The sequence below is a fragment of the Zalophus californianus genome, chromosome 3 (genome assembly GCF_009762305.2).
Source record: "Zalophus californianus isolate mZalCal1 chromosome 3, mZalCal1.pri.v2, whole genome shotgun sequence".
Classification (NCBI taxonomy): domain Eukaryota; kingdom Metazoa; phylum Chordata; class Mammalia; order Carnivora; family Otariidae; genus Zalophus; species Zalophus californianus.
Window position 1 is genome coordinate 152396718 of NC_045597.1, and position 16975 is coordinate 152413692.

At 39.5% G+C, this 16975-nt stretch overlaps 1 protein-coding gene across 4 annotated transcripts in view; it reads left to right on the forward strand.

Annotated features, from left to right (window-relative positions):
• Nucleotides 1-16975, forward strand: part of MYO1B (myosin IB) — a 180667-nt gene that overhangs the window by 135991 nt on the left and 27701 nt on the right. For all 4 annotated transcript variants that reach the window (XM_027589525.2, XM_035726666.1, XM_035726667.1 and 1 more), the window contains exons 14-18: nt 5830-5934; nt 8345-8407; nt 11787-11987; nt 13693-13919; nt 16383-16583. In XM_027589525.2, the coding sequence (XP_027445326.1) occupies nt 5830-5934; nt 8345-8407; nt 11787-11987; nt 13693-13919; nt 16383-16583 (797 nt within the window). The remainder of the gene's footprint in view (nt 1-5829; nt 5935-8344; nt 8408-11786; nt 11988-13692; nt 13920-16382; nt 16584-16975) is intronic.

The window sequence follows — 16975 nt, forward strand, 5'->3', positions numbered from 1 at the left end:
CCAAACATCTTGATTATTAATAATCTGCTTAATGATTTATTTTATAACTAAATTTACTTGGGGGAAGTCAGAATAGAGATTTGGTTGCACACTTTTATTTTTTTATTTTTTTTTTAAGATTTCATTTATTTATTTGACAGAGAGAGACAGCGAGAGAGGGAACACAAGCAGGGGGAGTGGGAGAGGGAGAAGCAGGCTTCCCACAGAGCAGGGAGCCTGATGCGGGGCTCGATCTCAGAACTCTGGGATCATGACCTGAGCCGAAGGCAGACGCTTAACGACTAAGCCACCTAGGCGCCCCTGGTCGCACACTTTTAGATACTTTACCTGCTTTTTGATACAGAATTAGAGAGGCTTTTTTTTTTTTAATGTATTCACCTGCACGCCCCAGATGCCATCCTACATTTTCCTAGATTCTCAGCAAAATTAGAACACATGGAAACATCAGGAAGTCCATTGTATTGAACATGAGGGACCCAGGCAATGAAGAACTTAAAAGTACCAGAAGCTGAAGTATAAGCTCAAAGTCTGACTTGGGAAGAAGTATTCTGAATCCTCATCAGTGCACAAATGAAAATTTCTATAATATTGTATACCCAAGTGGAAAAGAAACTGATGGAGTATGGAGAGAATTCTGCCTTTGTTTTTCCATGAAACTTGACTGCAAGAATTAAGTGTTCTGCCTTTTAGAACACCCTGGGCATCACTTTAAAAATTGGACGGTGAAGGTTCAGAAAAAAAATTTTTAATGTTTCTAATTCTGCCTCATGACCCCATTGACAGTTCCCATGAAAACGTTTTTCAGCTGAGCTGGTGGAAACCTTTCATTCATTTTGGTCTGTCTCTAAATGGAAGAGGGAAACTGATGCATTAAACCATGGGATGATGACCCATGGATTTGACTGCAAAGCATTCCAGGGCCAGCTGCATGAATAGCCCTGCCTTGCTGGCCGCATGTGATCCGACGTCAGTTTGGAAAACAGATTAGTGGAACACTGATACCAAAAATAAGAGGAAATGAGTTAAAACACACAGAGAAGAAAAATCTAGCTATAAATCCTTGTTGAATATAAGTCCAGTTTTGCAAAGGAAGAGAGTTCTATAATCCAGAGACTCCAATTCCACACGATTAAGTTTGAATGTTCTTATAACTGCTCTCTGAGAAACATTTATAGCGTCACCATAAAATAACAAATGAAAAAATTAAATTCAGAGCGAAGTTGAGCCATCTAAACTGATTCAGCTTTTTTCTAAGTGCTTATCTGAGAAGTACTAAAAGTGGCAGGTAGCTTACTGGGAAAATCTAACAAATTATTAGTGTGCTGTAGACCAAAGCAGAACAGCAAGCTGGATATTTCACTTTTCATACAGTTGAGCTAGTTTCATATAGCCAAAGTTATTTTGAATCAGGCACTCTTTATTCGTCTTGCCCTTATGAACCTCATTGAAAGTGACCCATATACAGTAAGAATATGATAGGCTGGATGCAATGATTGTTCCAAATAAAAGAACCTAATAGGCGAACAAGAGTCAGTGTAGCCTGGTAAGTCTGTCTCATGATGATGAGATTTGTTTTCTAAATGGTTTTTGAAAGAAAATTGATTCTGGTTATAGGTAATACCTTCTGTTCCAGCTTTTTTCCTTTATTTTTGTTCTTAACATGCTAGAGAACTTAAAGAGGAAGGAGAATTTTTAAAGTACATTTTAGAACGGAAATGATGGGAAGTAATATGGTTCATAATATGTATCTGTACATCATTACTCTTGCTTTTTAAGTCAAAGCTTATTTTAAATTATGTAAGAAAAGCACTATACTGTTGTTTTTCTTAAAATTTACCATATTTTAATATGTACTAGGAAGAAAAATGTTATGTATTTAAAGAGTGCAAGACTTAAATATCTACCTGTCTTAACACAAGGTATCATTAGCCTCCTCTGTTGCCAAGAAAATACAGATAAATTAGTAACAGGCAGGTATTTTTGACCCATCTTTCAAAATCCTTCCAAGCAGAAAGTTCGTAATTAATACTTCAGAGTATAAACTAGTTGTGAACTTCACTGGGAGTATGGTTTTCTGTTTGTTTGATGTTGAAAAGGTGGACTCAAACTCAGGAATTCTTGAAAGAAGCCCTAGATTTTGAAGTTTTGGTCTATTATTTTATTTCTAAACCTAGCAAGTTCTTCCCACCCCAGTCTACACTTGGTGAATACAGTGTAAAACAGCATAGAACCTAGACACCTGGCTGTGTATCTGTTTTCCCTAAAGCAGTCCGGTGCGGGTGGTGAGGGTTCTGGGCTTCACACAGGGAGATTGTGTGATGGGAAATTCTGGAAATGCTTGTTCGAAGATGTTCCCCAAAGTTTTAGTTTTATCATAACCTCAGCCTTTAGGGATAAATATGAGTTAGGCAGTGGAGACACATTCCATGCATGGGGCCTGGGTAGAACACTGGAGAGAGAGAGAGTGCGGAGATGAGTCATTCAAGCTCCTGGCCACTTCCTCCTGAGGAGACTTGGATTCATGAGACTGACATGTGGGAGACAGTGCCTGCCTCAGGGATCACTGCCACCCACAGTTCTTGACACAAAAGTATCCAAATATCAAATTGCCTTGGGGCCTTGAGATTCATGGGGTGGTTCCTTAGACCCAGTTGAGGTATTTTCTAAAGGGGAGAAGGACTCAAGTGGAAAACCCAGTGGTACTTAGTGCCCGTGTACATGAAGGCGTGTTCTGGACCCATGCAACTTGCAGCTATACAAACTCTTGCCAGGACGTTCCTTAATTTTTTTGCAAATTATGTTTGTATGTTATTTTTAATGATTTGTGAAGTCCCGTTTCCCAAAACATAGGGCAATGTCAACAACGTAAACGTAGATCATGAGAAATGGGATTGCCTTCACGTGTGGCAATGACGATTGCTCTGGTGATTCGTAACGTGTTTTGAAGACCATGAGGTGTGTTTGCAGCAGATGCAGAGATACTTCTGAGGGGAAGTCAGCTGGTTTCTGCCTCGATGCTTGTGCTAGTCTATTTTTTGTTGTTGTTCTTTAGACACCGGGATGAGGTAGGAGAGACAAGTTTTTTCTTAGGCCATCCCCAGAACGTTCTCTCCTTGCCACATTATTTATGTTTGAGGGGAGACCTCGCAGGGACAGCATGGGGTGGGTTGCTGTGGTGAGAAAGAGGAGGTGCTTTTGGAATTTGCTGGATCTCTTCATTCTTTTTGTGACCTGCCATTTGCCTCTGTCAATGACTCTTTGGGGAGGGGGATGTGTCATTTATTTTTCCTGAGAATTTAGAATTAGAAGCATTAGATCCTGAAGCCTTGGGACTTCGAGCAAGTTATGTGAGGTATTATTTGAGTCAAACTGTTTTTATCCTGCATAGCTCACACCTAGCAGAACCACAGTTCAGACACCGCATGTAGGCATCAGGGGCCCGTTTTTTGAACTGATTGGACATGTGTCTTGATTTCAGATTTTATGCCAATCAGGAACATAGCTTGAATGGTAAAATCTGTCATTTGCATCAATGAATAACTATCAATAAGTGTTTACTTTTAGAGGTTTATTGCAAATTAAGAACTGACTGCATTTTGTGTAATCTGTCCCTTTTTGCACCAGAATGCAGTAAGTATGAACTGTTTGCAGTGACAGTCTGTTGCATGCTCCTGTGTTACTGGCTTCACCAACTGTGTGGACTTTGCAGTAGATGGCCATTGATTACCTGTGTGCGGATATGAAATAGAGAGAATTCATACAGGAACTTTTAAATATTGAGGGGAAATCTAGTTTGGGTCTAACTTACCCCTGAAGTTGTGTTGTGATTGTGAAGCTTTGCCTCTGATTTCTAACCTGCCTGTGTGTATTTCATAGTCCTGTTGCAAAGCGTCCCTCCAGCTGTTCAGGCCGTGTCATGTGTCTAAGGACACTATCCTGGTCTTGCTTCTCATTAGTTACCATTTGAAGACTTGTTTAAATAGCTCCATGAGTATAGACTTCTTAAATTAACCGTTAAATAAACCATGAAAACTTTAATTTTATTTATAAGTTTTTGAATTAGGGTAGTAGTTTTATATAAGGATATATTTTACCAAACAAAGAAAGCCAGACTTCCTCGTAGAGAGATGGCCTTATCCTGATCATAATCGTAGTAAGGCATCTAGGCCAGATTGACGTCAGCTTCTAATCAAAATTGTTAAGCTCCAAAGATCGGAGCACATGGCTTTTAAAACTTTATGTGAAAATGAGTACTGGGGAATGCCCTTTGTGTCTCAGACCATTCGTTGAAAGTATTGAAAATAAATGTGTTCCCTTTAGTAAAAACCTTCATGATTAAAAACAAAAAAACTCTTTTCCTTGACCGGACTTAACATTTGAAAGATAAACCAATGATCGTGTGTATGTGTCATTTATGGTTTAGAGTTAAAAGTTCTCCCTGATTAACAAGTTCGCAATAGGAAATGCTTAGCTGAATTCTAAGAAAGAATGTAGTCAGAAATCAGTCAGCATCATAAGTCTCATTTTAAAATTTGTCCTACATAGGAGCAAAATTGATTTTGAAAGTTCAGCTTTCGAAAAGCTCTATGACTTTTTTGCTTTCATCATTTACAGAGAGATTTGAAGGTCAGTTGCTCTGTGTATTCATGAGAAGCGATGAGCTTCAGTTTCACGCCGGGATGCCCGTGGCTCACAGCTCGTTAGGGCCAGGACTGGCCACCTCGGTAGGAGAAGAGTCAGGTTTATCAGTGGTGGGGTCGTACTGTCCCTTGCTCCCATGGCCACCATCTCCTCTCCACAAAGACAGACGATAGAGGTGAAAATAACACGTCTTACTACCAGATCTACCTCTTCCTGGATGGTGTGGTTCTTGGTGGGGTGTATTCATTCAACAGACAGGCGTTGTGTGCCCTCAGTATCTACGGCAATACATTAGGCCCTGTGGATGGTCCAGAGATGATTTAGGCGTGGATCTTCCACCAGAGTTTGTAGGAGGTAACTCTAATATGAAGGAGAAGCTGCTGAGAACCATACGAGCGATAAATCAGGAGCCTTCTGAGAAGAGAGTTTCTCACTCGGGAAATGATTTTGATGTGCTGATTCCCTTGAATCTCTATTTTTTCGGCACTTCGCTCATTCATTCACTCATCAAGTCACGTGGAGAACTTGCTAGGTGCAAAGTGCTGCATGAGGCACGGGCTTACACTGGTGAACAGAAGAGACATGTAGTCAGCCCTTGCCCGTCTAGTGAGACAGGGCTGAAACTAATCAGTACACGTGTACACAGAGGCCCACACGCATGTACACAGAGCGTGATTTTTAGGAATGCTGGTATCTAAGAGTCAGAATGAGGGAGCTGACCCTGCATAGAGGAACAAGAGGTCAGATCAAGAAGACTTCCTCGAGCTGCAGAGTTTCACCCGAGAATGGCGGATTGAGAACTTGGGTGACAGAGACTATAAATCTCACTGTTCCTTTTCGGATCCTTTAGGGGAAACTGTTTATTTATTTATTTTTTGTTTTGTTTTGTTTTATACCATGTGTGAGGTGCTCCTTTGTCAACTAAAAATCCTCATCTTTCAAAATACTGCATAACTTGTGTATACTTCATTCACCCACTTGACTCATGAACCATTTCTCGAGGGCCTGCAGCGTGCAAGCCTCTGTGTGCTGGGTCTCAGTGTCCCAGGAGCTGTGTGCTGGGCCACAGTTAAATCCGCCGGACGGTGTGTGTATGGTGTTTCTTGTGGATTGCGGTGTTAGAGTGTCACTGCTGTGTGAGACCTAATGGCATGGCTTATAACGCTCTCTTCATTTTTCTCCATGTAGGACAACAGCTTTGAGCAGTTCATTATTAATTATTGTAATGAAAAGCTACAACAAATCTTCATTGAGCTGACTCTTAAAGAAGAGCAGGAGGAGTATATACGGGAGGTAATGTTGAAATACATTTTGTTCAAGGTTCCTCTTTTTACTCATCATACAAATTGTGGATTCAGAAGTCGCTAAAACAGAACCCTAAAATCAGATTTATCTAAGTTTAGCCACATTTTGTCTTTTAAAAGTGCATTTGTGAGGACATCTGAGCTCACTGGGATTATCTTTGCTGCCCTGCTGCTAGAGCCTAGAACAGTGCCTGGCACATAGTAGGTGCTCAGGAAGTATCAGTTGACTGGCTTGAGTCTTAGCACGTTCTACTGTAATGATGTAAAATAATAGTGTGTTAAAAAAAGAGTCAGATGAATGAGTAAACAGCAGTGGTACATCCATAGCAGGCAATAAAAAGGAACAAACACCATTTGCAACAACATGGATGGACCTGGAGGGTATTATGCTAAGTGAAATAAGTCGGACTGAGAAAGACAGACACCATATGATTTCGCTCATGTGGAATCTAAAAAACAAAACAGATGAATACACAAAAGCTAGAATCAGACCGATAAACACAGAGAACCCGCTGATGATTGCCAGAGGGAAGAGGGGTAGAGAATGGGCAGAACAGGTGCAGGAGAGTGGGAGGTCCAGGCGTCCAGTTATGGAGTGAGCAAGTCTCAGGGGTGGAAGGCACAGCACAGGGAATACAGTCAGTGGGACTGTAACCTTCGTGCATGGTGCCAGATGGGAGCTGCGCCCATGGTGGGCACAGGGTAACGTACGGAGAAGCTGGATCCCTGTGTTGTACACCTGAGACCAGGGTAACGCTGTGTCAGCTATACTCAAAAGCAGTTTTTTTTTTTTTTAAAACCAACAAATAGTTGATCAAGGACTTATCTGAAGAATTGGCTACTCCAGAATAAAACGTATTAAAAATGAAAGAAAAAAATAATAAAAATGTCAGTCTACTGTCAAAAAAAAAAAAAGGAGCAAGCAGTTGATAAACACAGTGACATAAGGAATCTCAAATGCATTATGCTAAATGGAAGCCAGATTCAAAAGTCTGTATACTCTAGGATTCTATGATATGTTGTTCGAGAAAAGGCAAAGCGGCATTGATTTCCTAAAATTTTATAATAAAAACAGGTAATATTTGTTGAGTGCTTACTATATTGCCAGGTGTTGTACTAGCACTGTGTAAATTATCTCACTTAATGTAATTTGAAAATAATCAGAAGTAATGTTTATAAAGTTTCATCCTTAATTGTAAAACCATATGTGGTTTTCACGCTTTCATTTTCTAAATAATGTTTTTTGAAGTATAAAATTATTTCAAACAAAAGGAGCAATTATTGTACTGTGTCTATATTGTATTATATTTTTGTTTTTATTTGCTTTAATATTTTAATAATGGTATTACCTATTTTTCTTCATTTTCTATAGTGTTATTGTAAATTATTAAAGACACTGAATCCTTTTTTCTTTCCTTTTTTTTTTTGCTTCAGTACAGAATTTTCTAATGTGATTGTTATCCCCAGTGTCTTAATAAAATAACCCAGGTACTCGAAAGCTAAATCATAAATATTTCATCTTTCTTTTAGAATGATCACCATGCTTTAGAAACATTTCATACTTGGCTGGCACCTTTTTTAACATAAACATCCTAAAAGCCAGAGTCATTCTCTTCCTGTCTTCTCATCGTAAATGGATTGCCCAAACTTTGATCTGTAACTTAAAACAGTTGGTACAGATTGCCTAAAACACGTCTAAGAATATATAGGAAGATCCCCAGCTTGCTATATGAATTAAATTCCCCTTAGAAGAAAAATAAATGTTTACACTTACAGGCACAGTGTATGCAGATCCAGAATGATGACATATAGCCTCACAGATTTGGCTTTGTAGCTAGCCTCAGAACCAGTGGGTCGATTTTCATGTCTTTCCTTACGTTGGAAATATTTTGTCTTAGCACTGGGATGTTTTTACATTTGAAATAGTCAGCTGCCTTACAACATGGGATTGACTCTAAAATTAATTTTTCCTTGTGGTTACAAATTAAGAACAGAAAAAATGTGGGCCTTAGATTCCTGGGATCAAGTTCTGACTTATTTCCTTATAAACATTGTAAATATACACAAAGTAATATTGACCCAAGGGCCTGTTAAGTAAATGTTTGGCACAGGGCCAATGAAGTGCATGGGAAATTGCCACAGATGGGAGAGTGGAATGGGAGGCGGTCTCAGAACAGGTCAAGGGCGTGCGTGCACTTTAGTCACATCATGTCAGTGGTAGACCGCTGAAATTAAGGAAGTTTTGGGAACCAGAAGATGACAGTTTGCAGCACAGATTTTATAAAGGAAATACCCAGAGAGGACATGAAGCATAGAAAGGTCGCACAGTGGCTGTTTTATAGATGGTGGTGTGTGGCCTCATCATATGGAATCTGATTTTGTTCTCTCTTGTTTCTAAGGGCATAGAATGGACACATATTGACTACTTCAATAATGCTATCATTTGTGACCTAATAGAAAATGTGAGTATAAAAATTGCTTGGTAATAATTTCCTGCACAAAAGATCTCGCAGGCTTCGGTGTTAAGCTGTAGCATTTTTGCTATTTTGACACTTTCTTTACAGAACTGCAGAGTTCTGGAGACTCCATTATAGCCATCAGAGATCATGCACAGTTCTTGAATACACACATAGCCAGCTGGACGTTTTGATCCTTGGCTAGGATTTTCAATCTCGTCCCGTGGCCACATCACAAGAGCCCACGCATGACGTTCAGATGCCATGCCCTCAGTGCACGCCCCATTCTTGCTGGGAGCCCAGGTCTAGTCCCCGGCTCCTGGCAATATGAGCACTGGTCAGAGGAGGCTCGGGAAAAACGTTTTTGCCCAATCATTTATCCATTTCGTTTCCAAAATTCCGGGAGCCACTTAATACACTGTTCAGTGGTTATTACCAAAAAGAGAATTATCGGTGAGGATGTGTGAAAATGTGCATGATTGCTGGGAGTGTAAATTAGTGTAGCCATAATAGAAAGCAGCCTGGAAATTCCTTAAAAAATTAAAAATAGAACTGTTGTGTGGTCCAGCAGTTCCACTTCTGGGTATATATTTGCAAAGGAAACAGAATCAGGATCTCGAAGAGGTATCTTTACTCCCGTGTTAATTGCAGCATTATTCACAATAGCCAAGATATGGAAACAACCTAAGTGTCCGTCTTTAGATGAATGGATAAAGAAGATATGGTGTGTATATACAATGGGATATTATTCAGCCTTGAGAAAGAAGGAAATCCTGCCATTTGTGACAAAACAGATGGACCTTGAGGGCATTACGCTAAGTAAAATAAGTTAGGCAGAGAAAGACAAATGCTGGGTGGTATCATTTATGTGTAGAATCTAAAAAAGCCAAAGAAACAATAGAATAGTGGTTGCTAGGGGCTGAGGTGGGGGAAATGGGGAGATGTCAGTCAAAGGGTACGGACTTCTAGTTACAAGATGAGTAAGTTCCAGAGATCTAATGTATAGCATGGTGATTACAGTTAACAATGCCATATTATATATTTGAAAATAGGAGAGCAGGTCTTAAATGTTCTCATCACAAAAAAAAAAAAAAAAGGTAACTATGTGACATGATAGAGGTGTTAACTAAAGCTTACGGTGGGAATCATTTTGCAGTATAAACGTATTTCAAATTATCACCTTGTATACCTTAAGATTCCACAGTGTTATATGTCCACTGTGTCTCACTAAAGCTGGAAAACATTGTTAAAATAAATTAATAGAGAACAACAAACGTGCTCTTCAAGTTTAGGTAAAGGAGGGTAAAGGGGCATGCTCTTCCAGCTACATGTTCTTCAAGTAAGATAACAAAAAAAATTTCTTTGAGTTAAGATAAAGGAGGAGAGAGGGACAGTCACGGGAGCTGAGCTAAGTGGGGCCCCAGGAGTGGTTCCACTGCAGACCCGGCCTCGGTTCACACTGCCTGTGTGGGGGCTGTTGTGTGTGTGTGTGTGTGACTTTGCAGGTGGCCGAGGACCACGGGAATTTTCAGGTGACCAACTGTGTCTGTATTTATGTGAAAAGGCTTAAAGTATGAAAAATTACTAGATAAATCTTGGATTCCAAAAGGTTACGAAATATTTTTTTTACATCGTACTCTGTAGTTTATTATAAATGAATTGATTGCAGAAAGGTTAATTCGTATGTGAAAACTTGGGAGCCCTTTTTTTATGCTGAAGATTACTCACACTCTTGGCCTCGATAACAAAGTTATTGAAAGTTATTTGAAACGATGGGTAAACTTTATCGTCCTGCAGTCTTTTTAGCTGTCGGTGGTAGGTGAGTGCTGGAATAGAATCACAGGCTCGAAATGTCCAGCAAGTCACTTTCTTTTCATCTGTAACAAGACCTTTTGGACATTATGTAATTAGCCAGTATCTCTTCCCTCAGTTTTTAAGATATTCCTGAAGGCTGCACCTTGAATTAAATGGAACATTAAATTGAATATTCTGAAGTATGACTGTTTAAGTAAACTTTGCTTTGAAATATTTGAACAGTGTTGGAAGGTGAATGCTAACGTTCCACCTAAAGCAATTCAAAACTCTAATATCCAGAAAAATCAGTGAATTTACTGAAAATTTTTTGCTTGTAAATTTTGTGACCAAAGTAATTTGCTGTGAGAACTTTAACTTTCAGAAGTCATGACTAGTACATTTTCCTTCAAAAATATAACATTGAACTTATTTTCCCTTCAAGAAGGAAAAACAGAGAGAGAGAACCATGGTAATACACTTAATTTAACTAGATTATCTCAGCCCCAAATCCCCTTGTCTATATGCTTGGAGAAACTCAGGTTCACGTAGAAGCCTGGGTACATAAAGGAAATGTTTCCTTCCGGCGTTACCTAACAATAATGTTTACTCTGGGGCTGTTGTGAACACACTTGATCCCTGAGAGTCCACACTTCCCCTGGGGTTTTGTGTGGAATGAGCAAATGCTGGTCGGAGGATGTCATGGCCTTGTGAGGAGAAGGGGAGAGGAACTGGGAGCTTTGGCCCGGTGGAAGTGGGTGGGGCTGATGGTCAGTAGAGTGGATCGTTCTCTTTGGAATGGGGACATACGGGCCCATAGGGGCAGTGCAAGGAAGAGCGGCCTTTATTTAGCAAAGTAGAAGATTCTGGATTTTTGATTCAGTTTAACTGGGCTGACTGCTCTTAGGATAAATGGGACCATGGGGTCTGAATACACAACAAATTCTCACTCATGTTCAACATTCGTTTTGAAATTTTATGTGGAAGAATTTTATTCTAAACAGATATTCTTAAAACACAGCTTGATTGCGTTGATCCCAAATCACATTTTTTTTTTTTTTTGCGAGAAAATAAACTGTATTTTTACATGAACAATCTGAAAACATCTGAAACCAATTTCCTTCTGAAGCTATGGATCAAATAATGGCCTTAGAAGACTGTGCTTTGTGATTTGTGACCACATGTCGTAGAGATTGCATTGTCACATGTAGTTTCTGACGTTTAGATTTGTGTTTGAGTGTGTTTGGAATATGAGGTCTGATTTGCCTTTTTTGAACAGTGTGGATTTCAGTCATCAGCCCGCTGAGGTAGCTGAGGTGACTCCTAAGTCCTATTCTTTGGGGGGATGGGGGGCAGAGTGGGGGAGGGAGACTGATAGGGACCCCCCCCCCAGCAGGGACACACACCTGGGCTGTGGAAGGGGGCCAGGACTCCTGTGGCTTCTTGTGGCTTGTTTTGATTCTGTGCTTTTTGTTGTAACCAAGCGGAATTTTCTTGTGACTAAGTTAATTGTGTTTGACGGTGTAATTAGGAATAATTATTTAAACAATACAGTGAGGAAGGAAGGAAACCCTTTTTACTTCCTTTCTTGCAGAACACAAATGGGATCCTGGCCATGCTGGATGAGGAGTGCCTGAGACCTGGCACGGTCACCGACGAGACCTTCTTGGAGAAGCTCAACCAAGTCTGCGCCACCCACCAGCACTTTGAGAGCAGGATGAGCAAGAGCTCTAGGTTTCTCAATGACACATCCCTGCCTCACAGCTGTTTCAGAATTCAGCACTATGCTGGCAAGGTATGGGGGAGCTGCGAGCACCCAGTGGGCCTGCAGTCCTTCCCTTGAGGAGGCCATGCCTCAGGTGGCATTTGGACCAGTGCCAACTTGTAAGAATGAGTCGCCAAAATCACAGAATCAGTAAATTGTTCAATAGAGGTAGAATCTGAATCGTGTTGAGTCAAAATCTTAACTGAGAGCTGAAAGGAAAAGCCAGTGGTCTTAATGAAAGAGCTCAAATGTATTTTAAAAATCGATTTTATTGTTTCCAAGCTCTCCGTTATCCTATAAAAATAGATCTGTCAACATGAATAAAAGGAGACCTGCTAGTAAAAATTAGGAGTCACAAACGACTGACAGTAAGGTTTTAAAAGCACAGATCACTTAGCAAAAACAATGAATTCTTAGACTGAGATTTTGAAATAACAGTGGGGAAAATACCTACTTTTTTAAAAAAGCACTTATTGGGATGCCTGGGTGGCTCAGTCGGTTAAGCGTCTGCCCTTGGCTCAGGTCATGATCCCAGGGTCCTGGGATTGAGTCCCGCATCTCCCTCTGCCTCTGCCCCTCCCCCTGCTTGCGCTCTCTCTCTCTCTCTCTCTCTCTGACAAATAAATAAATACAATCTTAAAAAAAAAAAAAGCACTTACTCATTTGCTTAATATTTGAGGGAATTAATTTTATGCCACCTAAGGTCTATAAAGATGATGTTAATGGGCGCCTGGGTGGCTCAGTTGGTTAAGCGACTGCCTTCGGCTCGGGTCATGATCCTGGAGTCCCGGGATCGAGTCCCGCATCGGGCTCCCTGCTCAGCGGGGAGTCTGCTTCTCCCTCTGACCCTCTTCCCTCTCGTGCTCTCTGTCTCTCATTCTCTCTCTCTCAAATAAATAAATAAAATCTTAAAAAAAAAAAAAGGTAATGTTAAAACCAATTTTGACAATAACTTAATTTTTAGAGTCCTGAAAGAGTATCAGTTGATGTTAATACCTTCTTTCTTTTACATAAGGTTGCCGACATCGGGCTCCTTGCTCCGCAGGAGGCCTGCTTCTCCCTCTCCCAATCCCCCTGCTTGTGTTCCCTCTCTCTCTGTGTCTCTCTCTGTCAAATAAATAAATAAAATCTTTAAAAAATAAATAAATAAGGTTGCAAATTCCAAAGAGGAAAACATTCTTATTTATATATTTATTAAAAATTAGGTATATAGTATCCAAATTTCTGTTAATTTCAAAAAGTTGGAACCTAGTACTTTTTTTTTTTTTTGTTAGCTTATGTTATTAAAAGATACTTTTCTGGTCAGTTTCTCTGCCCACTTAGGATGTCTGAAAATATCAGTGCTATCTCTGTTTTCTCCTGTCTACTTTTAAGCAGACTAGAATTGGCACATGTGAACTAAAAAAAAAGAAAGAAAAGTAAAACCTCAAAAATGTGCTCAAACACCAAAAAAGCCTACAATCCTTTGAAAATGTTATGATAGCATTTTTTGGAGTTTATTCTTGCAAATCCTGAAGTGTAATAGAATTTATTTTGAACTCTTCTGTGATTTAGACAGATGGAATTTAAACTTGGAGGCTAATTTGGTATTAGGAGTGTGACTAATGTGCTGAGGGAGGGGGGTTGATGGGGAAAGTAGAGGCTGAATTATAGATAGTCTTGGAATATTTTTAACAGTTGTGTGATGCCTGGGACTGCAGTTTATCAGCTGCTGAGTTTCGTGTGCTGCTCATAGGTGCTGTACCAAGTGGAAGGATTTGTTGACAAAAACAATGATCTCCTCTATCGAGACCTGTCCCAAGCCATGTGGAAAGCCGGCCACACCCTCATCAAGTCTCTGTTCCCCGAAGGGAACCCTGCCAAGATCAACCTGAAAAGGCCTCCTACAGCAGGCTCTCAGTTCAAGGCGTCTGTGGCCACACTGATGAAAAACCTCCAGACCAAGAATCCAAACTACATTAGGTATTTCTGGCACATAAAATTCTTCGACAGGTTCATTAGGAAGGTAGTTTCAAGGAAGATCATTTCCCTGTTTGCCTAAATCGGAATATAACCCCCACAGAGGATAACCCAAGTTCTTACCCATCAAATAAGGTGGTCTCTTGGGTTTGCTTAAAAAATTCTCCAGTGCTCCTCCCACCTCTTCAAGCAAGGAATTTCAAAAAGCGGGGGGGATAGATATTTAATGAAATTGCATTGTTCTCACATAGGATATTTTACTTTTTGTATCTTTGTTTCATGACATGTTCAGAAATGTAAGCGTTTTTCTGGTAAAGGTTTTGCAGAAAACTCTTCTATTGGATTCATCTTCTTACATTAACTTAGAGCACAGCATTAAAGCAAGTGGGGCTTTAGTTCCAACTTTGGTGTTAGGAAATATGTCTCTTTCCTTCTTAAGACTTACAGATTTGGAGAAAGGAATGACTCCCAAAACATTCTTAAATTTTTCAAAGCAACAGAAAGAATTCCTTCAGAAGCATCGGGTCTTTTTTTTCTGTTTCCAGGGCACCTTAGATCTCGAGATTCAGTAAAGCCCAATGAGGATTGGAGTTTTCAGTGTGTGTATTTGGTGAAGTAGATAATGGGGGACGTGTATCGAACAGGTCAGGTTTCATATAGCGCACACACACTCACACATCCCTTCCAGAACTGTCTTTGAAAATGCCATTGTGAGGAACCTAGCGGGAAGAACATTTCTGTGTGGTTTGTTTACCTAATATTTATAATGGTAACAAATATAAATAGTCAAAGCCCCCTGGTTTGATTGCAGTCAGATTGGAACATATAGCAGACAAAGATCCTAGTTTCAAAAAAGAAAAAAAACCCAGGAAACTTTCTGTGGTCAGTTGCTTTTGTTATTCTCAATTAAGTGGACTTTTAAAAAGTTATTATTTAATAAGAATTTACATGATGTGTGATATGCACAGATCCTGGGTGAACAGCTCAGTTATTTTTTCATCATTGTATTCTCTTTGACAACCACCATCCTGGTCAACATAAGGAATATTCTATCACCCCAGAATGTTCCTTCATCCCCCTTCCTTTTTAGTGACTTTATTGTATCTCTAAGAAGTCTTAATAAACTATAAGCTTGTGAATATATTATATTTTTTCTAGAGTCTTTGTAGTTTCAGATTTCACGTTAAGGTCCATATTTTTCCATATAGATATCCTATTGCTCTGGCACCATATATTGAAAAGAAAAAAACCACTATTTTTTATTCAGTTATCTTGATGCCTTTATTGAAAATCAGTTGAAAACACGTTTAAGTGTCTAGGTCTAAACTCACTAGGCTGTTCATTGATCTGGTTGTCTATTTTTAAGCCAAAGGGTGGACATTATTTTTTGTAAATGTAAAAGGAGAAGCATAAAAACACCGAAGTCAAAATAGGTCAGACTTAATTATTCACATATTATGTATGTGTGTAGAATTTATTTAACACTTTTAAGTAGGCAGATATAACCATAAATGTTTAACAGTGTATTAATTAAGATATAGAGATTGCTTCCATAAGATCCAAACATAACAATGGCTTAAACAAGACTCATTTATTCCTTATGTAACTTCTGAGTATAAGGATTTTGGGACTAATCCAGCATTTTCTTCTGTTTTGTGGCCCTGTGGTTCCCAGGGTGTTTCCCTCATCCATATTGTCAAAGATGGCTTTCTACCATGTGGCTCTGTATTCCCAGCCAGCAGTTAGAGAAGAACAAGGGGAGTGCAAGTCCCTTCCTTTTAAGGACACTCAGAAGTGCCATATATTAATTCTGTTGTGATCCTAGTGGCCAGACTTTTGATCACATGGCCACACCTACTTGCAAAGGAGGCTGGGAAATGTTTGTTGTTCCTTGGACAGCAAAATGCCCTGTTAAAAAGGAGGGAGATACAGGGCGATAGGGAACCAGTTGTGTTTTTAATAGTTTCATTGAGTTCTATCATACGGTACAGTAAAGTGTATGAATCTTAATTGTATAGCTTGTTGAAGTTTTTATATATGTATACCCCTGTGCCCATCATCCCCGAAGGTTCCTTTGTGCCCCTTCTCTGTCGATCTGCACCCCTACCTCTCCCCAGAGGTAATAGCAATACTGATTTCTAATCATAGATTTGCTTTTCTTGAACTTCATGTAAATGGAATTAAAAAATATGTACTCTTTTATGTCAAACTTATTTCAGTCAACAAAATGTCAGTGATATTCATCCATGTTATTATTGTATGTATTAGTATATTCTTTAAGTGTCATGTATGTCATATTCATTTTTAGCTTTCTGTAAAAAGTTTAAAATAATTTCAAAAGATATGACTAGGTTTCCCAAGAGTAATAAATAATTATCGCAAAATAATTATATACTCTACTTTGTAAAACACAGATCTATCCTCAAGAGACAGAGTTTAAAACCTGAAATCTTTGTAATATTTTAGGTGCATCAAACCAAATGATAAAAAAGCAGCACACATCTTCAGCGAGGCTCTAGTATGTCATCAGATCAGGTACCTGGGTCTTTTGGAGAACGTTCGAGTGAGGAGGGCAGGCTACGCCTTCAGGCAAGCCTATGAACCGTGCCTAGAAAGATACAAAATGCTTTGTAAACAAACATGGCCTCATTGGAAAGGACCAGCAAGGTAAGAAATGCATTGATCACATTTAATAATGAAGTTTTAAGGCCTACAAATCCCATGCTATTTTCTTCACCTGCTGTTAGTGAAACAGTTCTGTGGCAAGTTGGATGCATCCTCTGTGTTGGACCCTCTTCCATTAGGGTACCGTTTTGTGCTAATTACTGATTGATTATAGAGGCCTCGATTGTAAGGTCTGAACAGGGCTTATCAGATCCACATTTGGAACTTGTATGTCAATAGAATTTTAAAAATATGCTGTGGCAAGTTTGTAGGAGGGGATTTGTAATTGCTAAGTATATTTGTGTAGAATCATGAAAGGAGTTAGAGGCATCTCGGATCACTGCTCTCCGCTTTTTGGGTTTTTTTTTTTCCTGGGGAATTAACCCCAGAGACGA